The sequence below is a fragment of the Muntiacus reevesi genome, chromosome 1, assembly GCF_963930625.1.
Source record: "Muntiacus reevesi chromosome 1, mMunRee1.1, whole genome shotgun sequence".
NCBI classification, from domain to species: domain Eukaryota; kingdom Metazoa; phylum Chordata; class Mammalia; order Artiodactyla; family Cervidae; genus Muntiacus; species Muntiacus reevesi.
This window is the reverse complement of record NC_089249.1, coordinates 41,557,404-41,578,613: the sequence shown is the minus strand read 5'-3', so window position 1 is coordinate 41,578,613 and position 21,210 is coordinate 41,557,404. Positions and strand designations below refer to the sequence as shown.

The window sequence follows — 21,210 nt, the reverse complement described above, 5'->3', positions numbered from 1 at the left end:
TTCTATTTCTTGCGGGATAGGATGCCATCCATGTGATAAAACCTGTCCCCGTGGTGCAGCTGGACCTGGCTGGTTGAGTTTATATAATTCTGTGGTTCAGTATTAGTAAACTCATCTGGCTTTCATGCTAAGCTACATTCCCCAGTAGCTGGATCAGAGTGAGGTGATTTCTTGGTCAGACAGAATCTATCTATGAAAACAATGACTTACATAAAACTGATACGCAGGATCTACAGGGAAAAGATGAACTCATCAGCGATGCTGGGACAACTCATTATACATAATTAGACCTCTAGCTTAGATCATATACTCAAAATGAATTCCAGATAAGAACCCAAAGTGAAAAGCAATTTTTAGAAGAAAAAACCAAAATTTTTATGTTTGCCTTTTAAGGTGAGAGAAAGCCCAAAACCCAAACTACAAAGGAAGAAGTTGATCATTTCAACTACATTAAAATAAAAAAAGTCTGTTTATTAAAAGACATCATAAAAATTGATTGTAACAAGTTAAAATGTGAAAGGAGACATTTGTTACATAAGGATTAGTATCCAGATTTTATAAGGAATTCCCACAAATCAATAAAATACAAATAACCTACTGGGGAAAAAGAGGCAAAAAATTTAAAAAATGCACAGAAAAGAAAAACCAAATGACAAATCATAGGATGATGAACCTTATTAGGAATCATAAAAAGGAAAATAAAAACAAGTGATTCAATTTTTCAGCCAGTTTGGCAAAAATAAATATAAATGTGAAGAAACCAATCGCTGGTGAGAGTATAGAATTATAATTGGACCTATTATGTACCTCGTGGAAAGAATATAAATTGGTATTATGTCTACTTTTAAAAAAATGTTTATTTGGCTGAGCCAGGTCTTAGTTGCGACATGTAGCCTCTTTAGTTACATCATGTGGGATCTAGTTTCCTGACCAGGGATTAAACCCTGGCCACCTGCATTGGGAGCATGGCATCTTAGGCACTGGACCACTAGGGAAGTCTTGATACGTCTGCTTTAGAGAACAGTTTGGTAATGTCTAGAAGGGTTCTTAAAACATCAATTAAGAAAATAGAAGTGTTCTTAATGCACATAATCTAGGGCCTAGGATTCCACTCAGAGGCATGTAGAGAGACTTAGCATAGTAAGTCAACAAGACTTGGACAAGAATGTTCACAGCAGCATGTGCTGTGCTGTGCTCAGTCACTCAGTCATGTCCAACTCTTTGTGACCTCATAGTCTGTAGCCCGCCAGGCCCCTCTGTCCATGGAATTCTCCAGGCAAGAATACTGGAGTGGGTTGCGACACCCTCCTCCAGGGGATCTTCCCAACCCAGGGATCAAACCCAGGTCTCCCCCATTGCAGGCAGATTCAGAGCAGCATAGTAAAAGTAAAAAAATCTGAAACATATTAGAAATGTTCATCAATAGGAAAATAAGTAGTTAACTTGGATTCTCTTAATAAAAGACTACTACAAAATAATCTGATTAGATTATGATTAAACTGAACAACAACAAAAACCAATGTTGGAGATGTAAGAGACCCTTGCATAGGGATCAATCCCTGGATTGGGAAGAACCCCTGGAGTAGGAAATGGTAACCCACTCCGGTATTCTTGCCTGGAAAATTCCATGGACAGAGGAGCTTGGCAGGCTACAGTCCACTGTATCACAAAACAGTTGGACAGGACTCAGTGACTACAGTACGTGTCAATGTAGGTGCACCATTGTAACACCACCATATCTGGTAGACGTTGATAGCAGAGGAGGCTGTGAATGTGCGTGCGTGCTCAGTCATGTCTGTGTTCTGTATAGCAATACATTTAATAAAATGAACAATTATTGAAGACTATCTAAATTTTAAAAACCAATCCGCAAGAAGTAGAAAACCTGACCAGGTCAATAACCACAGAAGAAATGGAATGGTTGTCTAAGAAATACCCACCAAAAAGATACACAGCCTAAATGTTTTACAATGAGTTCTCCCAAATAGTCTAGGGACAGATAATTCCTGTGCTCTCTAAGCCTTTCCAGAGCACAGAATGAAATGGAAAGCTATGTGATTCATTTCATCAGCCCGAATTAACTCTGATACCAGCAAGGACAAGGACAGCATAAGAAAAGAAACAGACCCAATCACGTATGGAACTCAGAAAAATCAATCACTCAAGAAGTAGATTTAATTTAGATGTATTCTGAATGAATAATGCATCATGACTGAATAGATGCAAGAAGAGTCTTAATGAGAATGTGACTAATTCACTACGTTAACAGATTCATTCAACAGATGTTTATTGAGCTCCTATTACCTGCAAGGCACAGTTCTGGCAGTGGGCAGTAAACCAACAACCTTTTAAAAACTTTTTTTAGATTTAAATCAACTTTGTTTACAAAAACACTGTTGTAAGAATCACAATTCTATAACTCACACTGTGGAGAGTAATCTGCTTTACTTAAAGTCTATCAATTTAAATATAAATCACATCTAAAACAGAGCTTCATATCAACATCTAGACTGGTTTGACCAAACAACTGGGCACCAGAACCTAGCCAGGTTGACCCATAAAACTAACCATCACATCCCTCATTCATTAATTCATGGACCTTTGTTGTGAATGGATTCAAAGGGACTTCTTCCTTTTGCTTCTCCAGAAAGCATGTATGGACCTTCCAGAATCCTTCTCACTAAAGGATTTCCCGCTGGCCTACCACATCCTTCAGCAGCAATGAGAAAGACCTGTCCACCAAATGTTTGCTTCCTTTTATTCCCCCATATCCTGTGTCACTCCACTGTTTATCCTGACAGAGTGGCTTCTCTTTCAGGCTGAGTCAGCTTTCAGTCAAGCCATCTACTGAACTAGAGACCTCTTTTTAAAAATCTCCTTTCAAAATTAATTTTGAATTGTGGCTCATTTTTAATTTAGGAAATTGCTGTTATTTAAGGGACTATGTTTGTGTGTGCTCAGCCGCTCAATCATGTCTGACTCTCTGCCACCCCATGGAATATAGCCTGCCAGGCTCCTCTGTCCATAGAATTCTCCAGACAGGAATACTGGAGTGGATAGCAGTTCTCTTCTCAGGGGATCTTCCTGACCCAGGGATCAAACCCAGCTGTCTTGTATTGCAGGTGGATTCTTTACCGTCTGAGCCACCAGGGAAGCCCATACATAAAGGAAATAGTGAGCAGATAATCCATACAGGAGTATATAAGGCAGGTTGGAAACCAAAACAAAAGTCACCTTAAATATACAAAAGGTGTTCAGTTTGCTCATAATCAAGGAAGTGCATTTTATTTTTGTATTTTTGAACTTTTTATTTTGTATTGGGATATAGCTGATTAATAATGTTGTGATAGTTTGAGGTGACCAGGAGACTCAGCCATACATGTAAATATACATGTATTCATTCTCTTCCCAAACCGCTCCCGAGGAAGTGTATCTTAAAACTGCAGCATAAAATTCTACAGTATGGATGTACGGACATTTAACCATTTCCAGGTTGGTGGAAATTTAGGTTATTTTTAACTTATTACACACAATGCTCAATGACTGTCTTGACCTCTTGAGTCTATGTCTCCTTTTGAGATATTAAATCTTGTAAACTTAAACCTAGAATGTAGCAGCAAACACCTTGTTATCTGGGCTCCAAATGGAAGTAGCACATTATATGAATGTACTCTGAAACTTACCATCAGAATGCTCTTTGGATTTTATTCTTAATCATGTGCTTAATCTAATACACTTAGGGACTACTGGAACTTTTTCTGGTCAGATTAGTTCAAACAGTCAGAAATTGTTCTCTTTCCTTGAAATAAAGCTGATTGAAGGATTACATTGTCTGAATAGCTGTAGGATTCAGAAACTCCTTTACAAAGACTTCCTTTATTTTTAGGTTTAAAAATGTCCACGATTTCTTTTGGACTAATGGTCTAAACATGCATGTTTTACCAGAGCCTTACTTTTTCATTCATCATAGCTATCGCTTGTTTGTTGCTCATTAAATGTAAGTATGCTCTAGGGAGAGGAAATTGTTGACTCTCTGCCCAGGAGGGAGAGAAAATATTTATCAAGTTTAAAGTTAGTATGTCTTTTGTTGCAGTAATCCCAATTTTAGGAATCTTTCTTACAAACATACTCACCAAGGGTATACACACGTATACACATACCCACCCACATATACACATACCCACACACATATACACATGCCCACACACATATACACATGCCCACACACAAGGATGGTCACTGAACCATTGTTTGTAATAAACAGTGCAATTGAAAATAAGACAGGGACTTCCCTGGTGGTGCAGTGGGTAAGAATCCACCTGCCAGTGTGGGGGACACAGGTCCAATCCCTGGCCCAGGAAAAATCCACATGCTGCAGGGCAACCAAGCCCGAATGCCACAGTTAATGAGCCTGTGTGCTGAACTACTGGAGCCCATGTGCCTGGAGCCCATGGCCGACAAGGGAAGCCACTGCAACACAAAGCCTGTGTATCACAATGAAGAGTAGCCTCTGCTCACTGCAACTAGAGAAAGCCGTGTGCAGCAACGGAGACCCAGCACAGCCAAAAATAAATAAATATTTTTTAAAAAATATGATAAATGTCTGTCAATAAAGGAAGGGTTAAGTAAATCATGACTTGTCCATAGGATGAGTGACTGGCTACATGTATCACCTTAGCAAAACATTTGTATAAGAGAGGGTCCCAGCAGGAAGCAGGACTCACCCTGTTCAGTGAAGAGCTTTTTAAGGAAGAGTTTACTTACAAAGGTTGGGCAGTGTTAGACAAACAAAGGAGGGAGGAGGAGGAACCTGCAGATGAGCAACAGTGGAAAGTTACTACATTCTAGGGCTTAAGGCACAAGGGAGAGAAAATTCTCCCAGAAACAGACATAGAGAACAGATTTGTGGTTGCCAAGGGGGAGGGAGTGGGGGAGGAACGGGCTAGGAGTTTGGGATTAGCAGATGTAAACTATTATATATTGGGCTTCCCAGGTGGCTCCGTGGTAAAGATCCGCCTGTCAATGCAGGGCACTCGGGAGATGAGGTTTCTATCCCTGGGTCAGGAAGATCCCCTGGAGGAAGAAATGGCAACCCACTCCAGTATTCTTGCCTAGAGAATTCCATGGACAGAGGAGCCTGGCGGGCTACACTCCACGGGGTTGCAAAGCATTGGACATGACTGAGCAACTAACACGTTCATAGTTGTTAACAATGTTGTGCCCATCTCTCTACAGAGATAGGGTCGCAAAGAGTTGGACGCGACTGAGCATGCACAAACTATTACATATAGGATGGATAAAACAACAAGGTCCTACTGTATAGCACAGGGAACTATAGTCAAAATCCTGTGATAAACCATAATGGAGAGTATAAAAAACGAGGACATCTCTGGTGGTCCAGTGGTTAAGACTCTGAGCTGCCAATGCAGGGGGCGTGGGTTCCATCCCTGGTTGGGGAACTAAGACCCCCCCCATGCCACAGGTTATGGCCAGAAAAAAAAAAAAACACGAATGCCTAATATGTATGACTGAGTCACTTTGCTGTACAACAGAGATAGGCGGAACATTGTAAACAACTATGAAAGTGAAAGTGTTAGTTGCTCAGTCCTGTCCAATGCTTTGCAACCCCACGCAGCCCACCAGGCTCCTCTGTTCTGTGAGTGGGGCAACCTGCTGGGGCACAGAGCAGGCAGAGAGAAAGGGCAAAAACTAATATATGGAGATAGGGAGTGACTAGCACGATATTTATGTCATATTTTTTCAATGGAAAAAATGTTGCCCAGCAATCCAGAAACACTAAGTTATTTTGTAAAAGAAAATCATAACCACATATTTATATAATTGTGAACATTATGAAGAATGCATAGGAAACTGTAAACCTTGATGCTACTTCTGGAGAGTGAAAACAAATGGAGAGGGAAAACCTAACTTTCTATGTACTTATACTATGTGAATTTATTACAAGAAGTATTTCTTTTGTGATTAGGAAAATAAAGTACCTGTTCCATGAAAAGAAAGTGCTGTTATGCCTAAGATGAAGGCAAAGGTAGAGGAACCTCTAAATGGCTATTAAACAGTTAATTCACTTAAAGTGAAAGTGAAAGTATTAGTCACTCAGTCCTGTCCAACTTTTTTCAACCCCATGGACTGTAAGCCTGCCAGGCTCCTCTGTCCATGGGATTCTCCAGGCAAGAATACTGGAGTGAGTTGCCATTTTCTTCTCCAGGGAATCTTCCCAACGCAGGGATGGAACCCAGGTCTCCTGCATTGCAGGCAGAATCTTAACTGGCTGGTACTGCATAAAGACCTCCAAAAATCTGTTATTATTATTTTTTAATGTTAAAGAGTCAAGTTTATATGCTTTAGTGTTGGTTAGTTGAGTTCTCTGTTGCAAAGATCAGAAAGCAAATCAAGATCATTTGAATAATAAAAGGGGAGTTAAAACTTAAGGAAATAGGATGATTCTGCCCCCTCGCCCCCACCACTCCAGTAATCTTGCCTGAAAATCCCATGGACAGAGGAGCCTGATGGGCAGCAGTTCATGCAGTCGCTAAGAGTCAGACATGACTGAGCGACTTCACTTTCACTTTTCACTTTCATGCATTGGAAAAGGAAATGGGAACCCACTCCAGTGTTCTTGCCTGGAGAATCCCAGGGACGGGGGAGCCTCGTGGGCTGCCGTCTATGGGGTCTGACAGAGTCGAACACGACTGAAGCGACTTAGTAGCAGCAGCATGGAACAGAATGATGGCAAGAAATTTAGACTTTCTTTCTGTTTGCCTTTCAGGTCTTGTCTCTCTCTCTTTTTTTTTCTCAGCAAACAAACTTTCTCTGATCTGTGAGTGTGTGTGCTAAGTCGCGTCAGACGTGTCAGACTCTGTGTGACCCCGTGGACTGGGTTCCCCATGGACCCACCAGGCTCCTCTGTCCATCGGATTTCCCAGACAAGATTACTCAAGCTACCTAAGACAGTTGCAAAAAGGGCCAGAACACTATAAGTTGATAAGTTAAAAATCACTTTTGGATGGCCCCATAGCTGAAAAATATAAATATTTCTGAGAAAGCCACAGACAGTCTATGGTAATATGCTGATTAAAAAAATCAGCTGATAAATAATATACTATCAGAATAATAACGTGTAAACAGTTGAACTATTGAAAAGTCATCAGAAATCACAAATAGTCACTGGTTTGGAAAAAGGTACCAATAACTCATGTTTGTACCCAAATTCCTAGGTCTCAAAAGGACTCAATGTTCATTTTCTAATTTAATCAAGAAAACTTTCTAGTCTCAGAGAGGTTTAGTGATTTGCCTAACACCACACAGGAAATGCAGACTCAGGATTCAAGCCCCACGTTATCCCTGTATACACAGAGGTCTACCTTATAGAATCTGTTTTCCCTATTTTTCAAAGGTGGTTTAACTTTTATTTAGCATAGAAAAACCTGAATGAGGCTTGAAACTTCTAATTCTGAGAATATAAAGAAATACTGTGTTGTAAAAACAAATTCAGGAAATTAACATGTGATACAGTACTATTGACTAAAATACAGATTTTGTTCAAATTTCAAAAAAAAAAAAAAGGGTGGATTGTACTGACATCGATTCTGGTGATATGCTACTATAGTTTTGCAAGGTTTTACCATTAAGGGAAACTGTGAAGGATACAGTGAATTTTTCTGTGTTCTTCCTTACATGTGAATGTATATTTTTTCTCAAAATAAAAAATTTAACTTAAAAAAGAAAGTAAAGGCAGAAATGCTTTTTTAATATTAGAATAATATTTTATTTATTTATTTGGCTGCATTAAGTCTTATTTAGAGCACACGGGATCTTTTGTTGCAGCATATGGGATCTAGTTCCCTGACCAGGGATCAGACCTGGGTCTCCTGCATTGGGAGCACGGCGTCTTAGCCACCGGACCACCAGGGAAGTCCCAGAAATAATTTTTAAAGTGCTAAATTTTTAGCTGGAAAAGTAGACTACAAAAAGTTTTTTCCTCATCTAATTCAAAAGCAAATAAAGTTGAAAACCCTCTATAGTAACCATTTATTTTTTAAAAAGCAAATAACTAAAGAAAAAAATAAATAAAAAGCAAATAACTAGAATAAAAACAATCAACTTTCAGAGTACAGGAACATACACCCTTGCTTCACTGTAATGTCTGATGTGAAATGACTGAATTCTTCTTATTAAAAATAGGCTTTAAGCAAAGTTAAAAAAGGAGGCCAATATCTAACATTCTCTCACCTGTAAGACACATGCTAAAAATGAAACTATTCAAATATCTGAGATTAAGGGAGCCCTGAAGATTTCTTATGCCTCTCTAAATATAGAACAAGCAGGTGTTAGGATCCAGGTTGCAATGATTGTTATGTATGCCTCAGAACTTGGGAGAAAATGACTAAGCCTGGGAAAGGAAGAGACCAAGGTAATAGTTTGCTGGTGTCCCGGGAGATAAGAGAAACTTTATGGTTACCAAAGGGATGTAGACTCAGCTCTTTGTGGCACCAGAGAAAAAGGCATGTGGTAAAGAAGTTATACTATAATAGAGCCTGTGAGGCCAATGCTTCTATATGAATGATGTATGTTTCACCCAAATGATCCCAGGTGTTCTGTGCAAGTGTGCACACCTGTGAAGGAGGAAGTGGAACAAACTTAAATTGGCTTCAGTTGATCATATTAGCGAGGCTACAGCAGTTGAAGAACTCCCATTGTCAGGTTTGTCCAGAAGAACAAGCATGTAAAATTTTCCAGGAAAATGTGATTATGATAGATTCTCCCTCTAAAAATAAAAATGCTACTATGAAGCAATGATTTTCAAAATTATATTACCTTGAATTTAAAAAGGTAAACTGATGAGTAAAATAGGATAGTTTCTAGAAGTAGATGTAAACAACAGTAACAGATCAAGAAAAGAAAAAGACAAAGAGCAATAACTCATCTATAGAAAAGCATATTACTGTTTTAAAAGGGATTAATCTGGACAAAAATTAGCTTAACTCTCATCTTGAAAGTGAAAGGATTAGTAGCTCAGTTGTGTTCAACTCTTTGCAACCCCATGAACTGCATTGCTTGTCAGGCCTCTCTGTCCATGGCATTCTCCAGGCAAAAATACTGGAGTAGGTTGCCATTCCCTTCTCCAGGAGTTCTTCCCAACCCAAGGATCGAATTCGGGGTCTCTTGCATTGCAGGCAGATTCTTTACTGTCTGAGTCACCAAGGAAGCTCCAACTCCCACCATGCACTGTACCAAATTCCACCATCAGCGGCTGTGAAGCTGGGGAGATCCTGGCCAGGAGACAGATGTCAGATCTCATTGTCTTCCCAACCTTTCAACCCTCCCCTGAAGCCCCTCAATAAAATGGTTTGATCTCCCCAAAATAAATAAATTTCAGGTGACTTGCCTCCAGTGTATCCCTTCAGCCTCATCCCTGGACACCCACAGCATCCCACTTTATGCTCAGCCATAGAAAACTGCCTAAAGCACCCTAAATGCGGTACCACACCTTTGTCCATTCTGTTTCCTTAGCTTGCTCCCCCTCCCTCCTAATTTTTGTCCAAATAACCACTTCTGTTCCACTCTCAAGTTTCAGCTCAATAACAGTACTTCTAGAAAGTCATACGTAGTGCTTCGTAGGACTCTGTGCTTCTTTGGTGCACACACCTCTGGCACTTTCCACATAGAATTGAAATGATCTGTTCTGTATTTTTCTCTCCAGTGGATTGTCTTCATTCTGGATGGCAGGCATGGTATCTTACTCAGCTTTTTATTCTCAGAATTTAGCACGGTGTCTGACACACACAGGTATTTGATACATGCTTGTGGAGCTGAAATAAACCCAACAAATTAAGTAGTCTTTGAGTAGTCCCATAGCCTGCAGCTGGGATTCTTATAAAGCTTATCGCATTATATCAATAAATTGGTTTTTTGGAAAGCAATACAACAACATGCAACAAAAACCATGAAAATGTTCATTCTCTTTTACTTGGTATTTTCCTGTTTGTGAATACTCCCCAAAGAAATGATCCCAAGGGGGAAAATTTACACAGATGTTCCCGGTAATTCTAGTTAAAATAGTGAAAAAAACTGGAGGCGATCCAAGTGTCTAATAGGGAAATGACTAAGCAAACAATGGGATTATAATAGAGCTATTAAAAATGACAGAGGTGAGGACTATGTCAACATGGAGAAGTGTGTATCTGCAGGAACGTTAAGTGGAGAAAAGAACACAGGCCAGTGTTTAAACACGAATGGTTAAGGATGTGTGTGTACATTAAAGATCAGAGGCTAATCTGCAGAAATTGAAAATGGCTGGAGTTCAATACTTTCTTTCCTGTGCAATTCCATAAGTTTTTTCTGGCATTAATAGTTTAGATCTCATGCAACATAGATATCTTTTTTATTAATTAAAAAAAATTTAAAAACTTTTTTGGCTGTGTAGGTTTTAATTGCTGCACCCAGGATCTTCATTATGTTAAACGGGATCTTTCAGTATCTTTCGTTGCTCACACAGATTCTCTAATTGTGGTATGGCTTAGTTGCTCTGAAGCACATGGAATCTTAGTTCCTCGACCAGGGATTGAACCTGTGTCCCCTGCCTTGCAAGGCTGATTCTTAACCACTGGACCACTAGGGAAGTTCCCAACATGGATTTGTGGAAAGTTTGCAAAATAAGGGCTCTAAATTTCCTACCAGGTTGTAATTTAGTGCTAAATTCTCATCAAATTATTATGAAAATATCGACACTTCTTTAAGAGAAAAAAATACCTTAAATTCAGCAAGTAATTCGAGTCTAATTATGTGCTATAGCACTTAACATGCTCATGAAATTTACCAAAAAAATGGGCAAAGATCCTCAGGCAGTGGTGGTATTATTTTAACTTATTTTTGTTTATTTGGATGACTGTACATATTAGGACCTAGTACAAAGGAAAGTCTGAAAAACCTTTGGCCTAAATCTCACATTCACAAATTGTCTCAATTTTATACTTTTGATATTGTCTTCAAAACGGGTTCTATGCACAGTCACTGAGATACACCAAGAAAGGCTAAAAGAAAAACGTCATCACTGGGAACTTCTCTGGTGGTCCAGGGGTAAGACTCCATGTTTCCAATGCAAGGGGCCCAGATTAGATCCCTGGTCAGGCAACTAGGTTCCGCATGCTGCAGTGAAGATTGAAGATCCCTTGTGTTGCAACTAAGACTCGGCACAGCCAAATAAATAAATATTAAATTCAAAAAATTCTATTTATTTTTAATTGGAGGATAATTGCTTACAATATTGTGTTCGTTTCTGCCATGCATCAACATGGATCAACCATAGGTATACACATGGCCCCTCCCTCTTGAACCGCCCACCCCATCCCACCCCTCTAGGTTGCCACAGAGCACCAAGTGTAAGCTCCCTAAACTTGTGTCAAACTGCCAGTGTAACGCACTATTTTATAAATCAGTGATTATCTTGTGAATAGAGAAATAGTGACATTGTAAGATCTGTCATATGGCAATTAAAAGAAATAAACCACTCATTTTTATATCTCATTTTAAAATTTCTTTTTATTTATTTTACTTTGATTGAAGTATAGCTGATTTACAATGTTATGTTCGTTTCTGCTGCAGCCACATGGATGGACTGTCATACTGAGTGAAGTAAGATAGAGAAATATCATAGATACTGTTTGTATGTGGAATCTAAAAGAAGGGTACAAATGAACTTATTTACAAAAAGAGAAATAGAGTCACAGATGTAGAAAACACACTTATGGTTACCAAGAGGGGAAAGAAGTGGGGATAAATTGGGAGACTGGGACTAACATATACACACTACTATACATAAAATAGATAACTAATAAGGACCTACTCTATAGCACAGGAAACTCTATTCAATACTCTGTAATGCCCTATATAGAAAAAAATCTAAAAAAGAGTGGATACATGTACATGCATAATTGATTTACTTTCCTGTAGAGCATAAACAAACACAACATTATAAATCAATTAGACTCCAATAAAAATTAAAAAAAATTTCTGTTGTACAGCATAGTGATTCAGTTATACATATACTGGGTTGGCCAAAAAGTTCATTTGAGTTTTTCTGTAAGATATTATGGAAAAACCCAAATGAACTTTTTGGGACAGCCCTATATAGACATTCTTTTAAAAAAATATTCTGTTTCATTTTGGTTTCTCATAGAAACACTGAATATCATTTTCTGTGCTATACAGTAGGACCTTCTTGTTTATAAAATTTCTTCTTTAAAAAAAAATTCACTGAGACCCTTAAAAAAAATGGAGGTGGCCCAGACCTTTCTAGAACTCTGGGAGGCCCAGAACATAGTTATCACCTTATTTTTAAAATGTGGTCATTTTAGCTAGGGGCCCCAGACTAATGAGTTGTTAATAACTTAACTGTATAAACACCTGACTCACAAACTGCTATCTACTAGCCATACTGTTTCTGCTGCCTTGTAACCAGTGGTCAGAGAATTCACAGCTTCTCCAGCAGTGGTTCACAGCCCTGGTTGCATGTTTAATCTGAAGGTCAGTCACCATTTTCAATGTAACGTGTCCAGGGTGATGGGTTACAAGTGCCCAGAAAACAGTTTAGAAAAGAAGTTTGAGGGTGCAGTCCCCAAGATGTTGAAGGAACTGCCTCAATAATACTTTTGACCAAATACCTTCAATTATTCCTCAAATTTCTTATTGTGCTTAAATATATGAAAGTAAATAAATACTGAGTCAAAAGTATTATGTTCATGTGTCCATTTTTAGAAATGATGTGAAGTACCAGATTTTTATAGGCGGTAAAACTACAACAAATCCAAACTGTCAAATGAATTAATTCTTTTTGTTCCGTTAAAAAAAAAAAAAAAGAAAGTGGATTTATAACACAGAGAAAAACAAATTCTTGGACACTGGCTGAGGTCAGTACTGCCCATTCTCCTGGACCTTCTCCTCTTCATCCTACTTCTGTGCTATGTTTACCGATGCTCTGAAGATGATGATCCTCTCTGTATCCCAGCAACATTCACCCATTCATGAAATCAAGATTTATTTGTGTTCCTCTAAACCCCAAACACGGGCTTCTCTGGTGGCTCAGTGGTAAAGAATCTGCCTGCCAATGCAGGAGATGAGGGTTCGATCCCTGGGTCAGGAAGATCCCCTGGGAAAGGAAGTGGCAACCCACTCCAGTATTCCTGCCTGAGAATCCCATGGACAGAGGAGCCTGGCGTACCACAGCTACCACTCAGTGACTAAACAACAACAAAACCCCAAACACAAGAAAATATCCAGGGAAGTTGGAGGAGCAAATGAGAATTGAAGAATCAGGGTACACTGTCTCACTCCCTGCCTACTCTACCACCGCCCCCCCTTCCCCCACTGCCTGCCTGCCTGCCCAATTCACCCTGCTTTACATCCCTTTTGGAATGACTTATGCCTATGGGTTCAGTGGAAGACATTTTCCCACCTCTTACCTCAAAAGCAGAGGCAGGCACAGAAGGTGTATGACTGAGGGTTATGTTTATCCTTTGAGGAGCTGTAACCAGAATTTTTGGACATGGGTCAAATTCAGAAAAAGCAAGTTCAAAAGGCCCATGACTGTGCGTAGCAAAAACCTGGGTTGTGTTCCTCAATACAATGTCTACTTATAAAGGTGGGGGACTTGTGTTCAAGAAAGATGTGGTTGCTAAGGCTTTCCAGCTGAACCAGAGAGTTGAGACAATAATTCGTATCTGGGAACCTGTGGTAGGAGTCTTCCTGGCTGAGCAGCCAACACCTATCTGAATGTCCCAAAAAGCATCCTCTCCTGAATGATCTAGAATATTGCCCTTCAGCCAGTGCTTCACCCGGTGGGGGTAGAATGCACTCATGTAACTATTGCCTGGGCTACAGTGGTTGCTTCCCATGAAAACCCAGGAAACAGAATCTCCGCTGCTGTTGAAAGTGTATAATTAGCTCCTCGTGCAGCCTGACCCCACTGATTTTTCTGACGCATTTGGCCCGAGGTGTGCCCTTTCTGAGACCTCTAAGAGCTTCTGCGCAGCTGGAGATGCTCAAAACTGCACGCAGCACTTCCTGTGGGCGTGGCTCTGCATTCTGAAGGCTGCGCGCCTACTGAATCACGTGTTTCAAACGCTCACATTCACGATGCTTTTTTAAAAAAAAAAAATACAGGAGTGGACTGTGAGTGGCTCTATCAGACAGAGTCTCTTCCCTTTTTCTTTTTAAAAAGTGGTTGTGTACTGGTGGCCTCCCAAGAAACACTATAATTGGTCAGCCTGGGGTGCGTTTGATGTCCTCTCAGATAACGTCATTAGCTATTTTCAGGAAAGGGAAGGCAGAGTATGCCCCCGGGACAATGACAGCACTTGTTTCAAGTTGGGGAAGAGCCTGTGGTTCTTTTCCTGCGTTTGGGCGAAAGCGAACACACAATGTTCATTTCCTAAATATGGGATGTGCTGCGAGGCTGGCTGGTCATTTTCCACCATGTCATATCCTTCTGGATGAAGGCAGCAGGGGCCAGGACAGGAAATGGCAAATTCTCAGAATAAGACAAGGCTTTCCCAGGGCTGTCATTGGCTCTCTGGAACTATAAAGCTTGCTCATCCAGAAACAGTCTCAGATTCTTCTTTCCTGGAGATAGCCAGAAGTGAATGGTAAGTGGGGAGACCAGAGGAATGCTGTCTGAAAGAATAGCCACTGGACTGGTAATACTGGGGTTGCATCCTTGGTCCGTAATACATTTTGAGAAACGTTGCCTCCTTTTTGCTCTGAGGTGTCTTTATCTGGCAGTTTGTCAGTGGTGGGTACACTTGTGGAGGCATGCTAATAAAATTAAGATCTAGGAGTCTAGAGGCCAGTGGACTTCTACACTGGGCTCTGTGAAGTATCAGTGGCAGATAGAACTTGACTGTGTTTCAATTTCCTCACCTTCCACATGAGAATAATTTCTGCCCTGATATCTCACAGTAGTGAAGTGTTGGATTTCTATAGCTTTGTCACCTTTGAGAAGTTCCTAATAATGAGAAGTACAATGGCTATGAAGGGAGAAACCTTTGGCAACTAGAAAGGATGTACTTTTACTCAGGATGTAGTTTTCTCTGTTAGTCATCCTCAATTGGCTTCCGTTCAGCTCAGTACAGATAGCCCTCAGTGAGCTGTTCAACAAAAATTGTGGTCCCTTTTAAAATTCTGTTCAATTGTTACTCATTTTTAAAGGGAGCTTTCATCATCAAGGAACAAACTGGTGCTAGTGTAATTTAGTTTTAATTAAGCATGTATCAAAGAGTAAGATTTCTGAAGACCTGATGAACTCTAGTTAGAAGAAATAGCACAAACCTAAGAAATCTTAGACTTGATTATAAGAGTTGGGAAAAATAACAAGCAGAAGAGTTGCTTCAGGTGAGCATCTAACTTAGAAAAACTATTTTCTTACATTTGATAGATGCTTTTTGAGTTTTTGGTGATTTGTCTTTTTCATTCATCAGAGAGGGGAAAAAACTATTGCAAAACTCCTAAGATCTTAGTCTTCTTGTAAGGAAAGGGCTTTGTAAAGGGGTACAACCTATTGCTTGCCACATGTCATCTTGCAGAGATGAGGGCTCAGTATTCCGTGCCTGTTCAATCCTGGGCGGCTCTTTCTGACCCCATGGATTGTAGCCTGCCAGGCTTCTCCATCCATGGAATTCTCCAGGCAAGAATACTGGAGTGGGTAGTCATTTCCTTCCCCAGGAGATCATCCCCACCCAGGGATTGAACTTGCATCTCCTGCATTGGCAGGCTGATTCTTTACCACTTAGCCACCTGGGAAGCCCTTCAGTATTGCAGTAGACTTCTAATATTAATAGCTGCTGCTGCTTCTGCTAAGTCACTTCGGTCGTGTCCGACTCTGTGTGACCCCATAGATGGCAGCCCACCAGGCTCCTCTGTCCCTGGGATTCTTCAGGCGAGAATACTGGAGTGGGTTGCCATTTCCTTCTCCAATGCATGCATGCATGCTAAGTTGCTTCAGTCGTGTCCGACTCTGTGACCCCATAGATGGCAGCCCACCAGGCTCCTCTGTCCACAGGATTCTCTAGGCGAGAATACTGGAGTGGGTTGCCATTTCTTCTCCAAATATTAATAGCACCACTCCCTTATTTAACAGATTAAAAAAAAAAAATCAATCCTTGGCATTCCCTGGGAGAAAAGTGGACGAGAGCATTATTCCTATTGGCTTACTCGGATTTAAAGTCCTGGGAAATGGAGGACTTGTCCCAGATGACAGAACGGGTCTTTGAGAACCTGACACATGACTCACTGGAAAATGACCCGTTTCCCCTTGGGTGGCTGTAGCTGTTGCGCTCGACTTCGGGCTAACCGCGTGTCTCGTCCCCGCAGGACATGGAGTGGCCGGCGGCCCGGGAGCTGCAGGGCGCGGATGCTCTGCGACGCTTCCAGGGGCTGCTGCTGGACCGCCGCGGCCGGCTGCACGGCCAGCTACTGCGCCTGCGCGAGGTGGCCCGGCGCCTAGAGCGCCTACGTCGGCGCTCCCTGGCGGCCAACGTGGCCGGCAGCTCGCTGAGCGCGGCGGGCGCTGTGGCCGCCATCGTGGGACTCTCGCTCAGCCCCGTCACCCTGGGGGTCTCGCTGCTGGCGTCGGCCGTGGGGCTGGGGGTGGCCACCGCCGGCGGGGCCGTCACCATCACGTCCGACCTCGCCCTGATCTTCTGCAACTCCCGGGAGCTGCGGCGCGTGCAGGAGATCGCGGCCACCTGCCAGGACCAGATGCGCGAGATGCTGAGCTGCCTCGACTTCTTCTGCCGCGGGCAGGGCGGCGGAGACCGCCAGCTGCTGCAATGCGGGAGGAACGCGTCCATCGCGCTCTACAACTCGGTGTACTTCATCGTCTTCTTTGGTTCCCGCGGCTTCCTCGTGCCCAGGCGGGCCGAGGGGGCCACCAGGGTTAGCCAGGCCGTGCTAAAGGCCAAGGTTCAGAAACTGGCCGAGAGCCTAGAGTCCTGCACTCGGGCGCTGGACGAACTCAGCGAGCGGCTGGAGTTCAGAGTCCAGCTCTACACGAAGAGCAGCCGCGGCCACGACCTCAAGATCTCGGCTGACCGGCCCAGGGGGCAGTTTTTCTGAGAACATCTTTTCCCATCTAATGACTGAAGCCAGAAAACCATCCCCATGGGATGCTCCATATTTGTATCTCCCTCAGGAACACACCAAGTTGGGCTAGGAGCTAAATGCAAAAGATGAGAAAAACTATTCGAGGATGGGGTGGGGGGTGGGGGTGTGTTCTCCCAACTCTTCTTTACCATCACTGACATCCTGCCAGGGGCTGAGTGCTAGGGACTTTTACCTGCCTGATCCTGGTGGCATATATGACCTGAAAACTATTTTATCTTTTATCATAACCGTTCAGTCTTCACGCCCTTGGGCACTTCTGATTTAAAGTTGTTGCAACGTGCCTGTCCCTGCCTCGGCGCAACGTGCCTGTCCCTGCCTCGGCGGGTGATTTGAGCCGAGGCTGGAGAGCGGTGCAGACATCCCCACCCTCTGGGTCCTCTCCGAGCCCCACTAGGCTCTGAGGTCCTGAAAAACACCCGTGAGAAGAGGCACTAGCTTTAAAACCTCTCTGGCAGAGTTTCTGAGTACGAAGAACTCCAGAATCTAGTGCTAATCAGACTCTCTGAACTGTGTAGGACGGTTCAGGACTCAAAGGAGGCACCTCCCGCTGATAGGCGCCCCCTCCTCTCTCAGCGTACCCTGCTCACAGATCCAACCTGGGGATGGAGTGGACCTTCCTAGGTGACTTCATAGCCAGATCTCCAGGTGCTCTGAGAGGGGAAATCCACTAAACCTTCACCTAAGTCCCGCCCCCTTGGGGAAGAAAATGAAGGAAGAGAAAATGGTTAACAGTTTCATTTACTGACTTCTGACTGTAGAGAAGGGATCAGTGACTTTTGAGTTAGTCCTGGGTTTATTCTGTGTGAGACTTGGCTTCCTAGTCTGTAAAATGGATGCTAAAACCTCACCCTATTGGGAAGTATTGAGTAAGATAAAGCCAAGCACAGTGTCTGGGTGGTAAAGAGTGGTCTCTGGGCTTGTAGCATCACCTGGGAACTTGTTAGAAAGGCCAGTTCTTGGACTCAGCTCTAGACTTAAGGAGTCAGCAACACAGGTGGGGCTCAGCAAGCTGTGTTTAAACAAGCCCTTGGGGGTAATTTGATGCCTGCTAAAATTTGAACACCATGGCAATGGGTGTTAGTTTGTAATCCCCTGATGAGCGTTCTCTAAATCTATAGCCTCTCTAGGGGCTGCTCCGTCTTTAGTGTCATTCACAGATGGTCCAGGACAGACTGTGTCCCAGAAGTAAAAGAAAATGTGCATGGGGGGCCGTTGTGTCAATGCTTCCTGGAGCAGGTTCCCATCAGGTGAACTAAGGGATATAACAAAATCAGCCCGTTAGAGGGCAGTGTTGCCCGCTCGTTGTAGAAACTGGTACAGAAAGGAATGTGAATTTAATGGAAATTGACCTTTATTACCTTTTCTAAAAACCTCCAGACCATGGGTTTTTTTTTTTTATTATTATTTATTTTAAATTTGTTATTTAATTACTGTTTATTATTAACATTTAATTTTATTTAACCACATTAGAAAATAATAGGAATAGCAAGTTTCCAAATGGGAGGCTACTGAGGTTCTTTTCAGGAGAGTAAGTTGAGTTTGCCCTTCTAAGGTGGACCATGAGCTGTAAACAGTATTGTGTTCCTTGAATAAGTCTTCTTCAGAGGGAAATTTTTCCCCTAGTGTTTTGAATGATCCTTTTAAGTAAATGAGGGTAGTTCTTTTTTTCTCTTGGATTTTTTTTTTGGGGGGTGGGGGGGTTGTTGTTCTTTTTATAAGTAAATGAGGGAAGTTCTGAATAAAGAGACCAGGAGCTGAATTTAAGCCTCATAAATGGAGGCTTGACTTGTCAATATAGAAATGATGTGAACATATCTATCCTGAAGGTAACTTGCCAGCAGATAACACTTGACCTGAAAGGCCCTATCTATTTAGTTCAGGGGGAAGAAAACCCAAGTAGAGGTGTATGAAGGAAACACTAGGAAGCCTGATGTCCTGTGAAATTGGGTCTTAGGAGTGACAAAGTAGCTTGTGTTATGATGGTGATGTGTTATATTTTCACTTTGGAATTTGTAAGAAATCTGTAAGCTGTCTCTAAGAAAATACTTCCAATTTCTTCAGTTTCTATTGCTACCACTGTATTGCTGAAAAATATGTTGAAAAGTCTTTGGGATCACACACATACCCAAGCTAAGTCAAATTATGTAATTATCTAATGTGATTTAAATTTACCCAGTTGACCCCCATGCTTACCAATGATGGCAGTGTGTCGGAGGAAGTGTAATTTCCGAGCTGGGGAGAGGAGTTGGTGTTTCTATATTTTTATTTTTCCTAAAATGGCAATTGATTTGTATCTTGATTTATTTTGATGTTGGTACCTTTTTAAAAGAAATGGTGTCAAATTTCTTAGGTTACCTTGCACAGATGCTAGCGTTTTAGATCACCAGAATGTACTTCATACGGTTATTTTATGTTATGAAGGTACAATCACTGCCTAACCCCATCTTTTATTAAAGCTTAAGTTCGAATTATTCTTCCAAATGCCTGAGCTGTTCCTTAGAAATAAACTGGGCACTTTTGGAAGCAGCAGCAACAGAGACCATTTCATATCATTAGGGTATTTTGACTGTACCAATGTCTTAAGCTCCTGAAATTGCTATTTAGTGGCCCACTGTACATCTAAGGAAGGGTGTCTACTTTGGAACAGTACTTTGCACATTATAGGAGCATAGTAAATGTATTTGAATAATTTAATGAACTGTTTAGCTATATTAATAGGAGTTTGTTTTGATAATGAAAGATCATTCATCCTCTTTTGTGTCTGTTATAGAGATGGAAGCCTCTACCAGGATTTAAGTCAAGTTTAGTTAAATGGATCCTAGAGACAAGTATTTTATTTATTTCTTTTGTGGGAATGTGAATAAGGCTTTTTCCTTAAGGCCATTGTTCTGTAAACAAACAGACTGAAATGGTATGTTGTAAAGGGAAGGAGAGAAAGGGGTATTTAGATTACAAGTGTACTTCAGAACAATATCCGAGTTGGAAAAATAAACATGTTCATATTGAAGGTTTAAGTGCTTCTGTTGGTTTCCGGGGTTTACAATTGTTTGGATTGTTTTCTTTCACAAGAAAGGAGTTTCTTTTGGTTCTGCATCTCAAGGATTCAATAAAACTACATTCTACTCTATTAAAAAAAATAATCCTTAACAGACATTCTGATCCTAATCACTTTGATGCGTTTGTCCTCAGGTACCTGTCATTTCCAATGTGGCAAATGTCAGTGTCCAGAGTATTTACTGGGAGGAAAAAGAGAGAGAAGAGTGATGTAGAAGCCACCCTAGATCAGATATGTCAAGCAGTTTGTCGACTATATATATTTCTCAGTCGATGCCTTGGTATGAAATGAAAGTAGAAGGAATGGAGACACTAAGATAAAGGTATTGTGCAGAGAGAAATGGGATATATTTAATTCAACAGTTTGTAACCTCCTAATTTTTTTCCCCACTGTAGCAAAATCAGTCCTCTCCCTTTATTGAAATAAATTGCCCATTTCTCTTTCTTTTCAAGATTTTTTTTATGATTCTTAATCTTTTAATTTTATTGAAGTAGAGTTGATTTACTCAAACTTCTTGATCTTCCTCTAATTAGTTACCTAATCTCATGTTTGCCTGTGTATAAATTAGTAACTTTGAGAAAAGGTAGAGGTTTAATTATTTTTACTTAGAATATTCAGCATCAAACTGTATAAATTAACTTTTAAAGATTAATCAATTCATGTACAGGAATTCTGTTATCTAAAAATAAGACTCCCAGCAGTTTCAAACCTTTGAACACAGCTACAGCCTGAGAAGTAATTGAAAAGAATGCTTGTTGTTCAGTCTCCCAGTCGTGTCCAACTCTTTGCGACCGCATGGACTGCAGTATGCCAGGTCTCCCTGTCCCTACCCATCTCCTGAAGTTTGCCCAAGTTCATGTCCATTGCATTGGTGATGCCGTCCAGACATCTCATCCTCTGACACCCTCAATCTTTCCCAGCATCAGGGACTTTTCCAATGAGTCATCTGTTCATATCAGACGACCAAAATACTGGAGCTT

The 21,210-nt window shown here is 41.3% G+C and overlaps 1 protein-coding gene across 1 annotated transcript; it reads left to right on the top strand.

Moving 5' to 3' along the window:
- The first annotated feature begins 14,383 nt into the window (after window positions 1-14,383).
- Window positions 14,384-20,189, top strand: APOLD1 (apolipoprotein L domain containing 1). The gene is made up of 2 exons (XM_065941078.1): window positions 14,384-14,660; window positions 16,384-20,189. Exons 1-2 carry the CDS (start codon window positions 14,658-14,660, stop codon window positions 17,125-17,127), a joined length of 747 nt encoding a protein of 248 aa, XP_065797150.1. The 5' UTR covers window positions 14,384-14,657; the 3' UTR covers window positions 17,128-20,189.
- The last annotated feature ends 1,021 nt before the right edge of the window (window positions 20,190-21,210 follow it).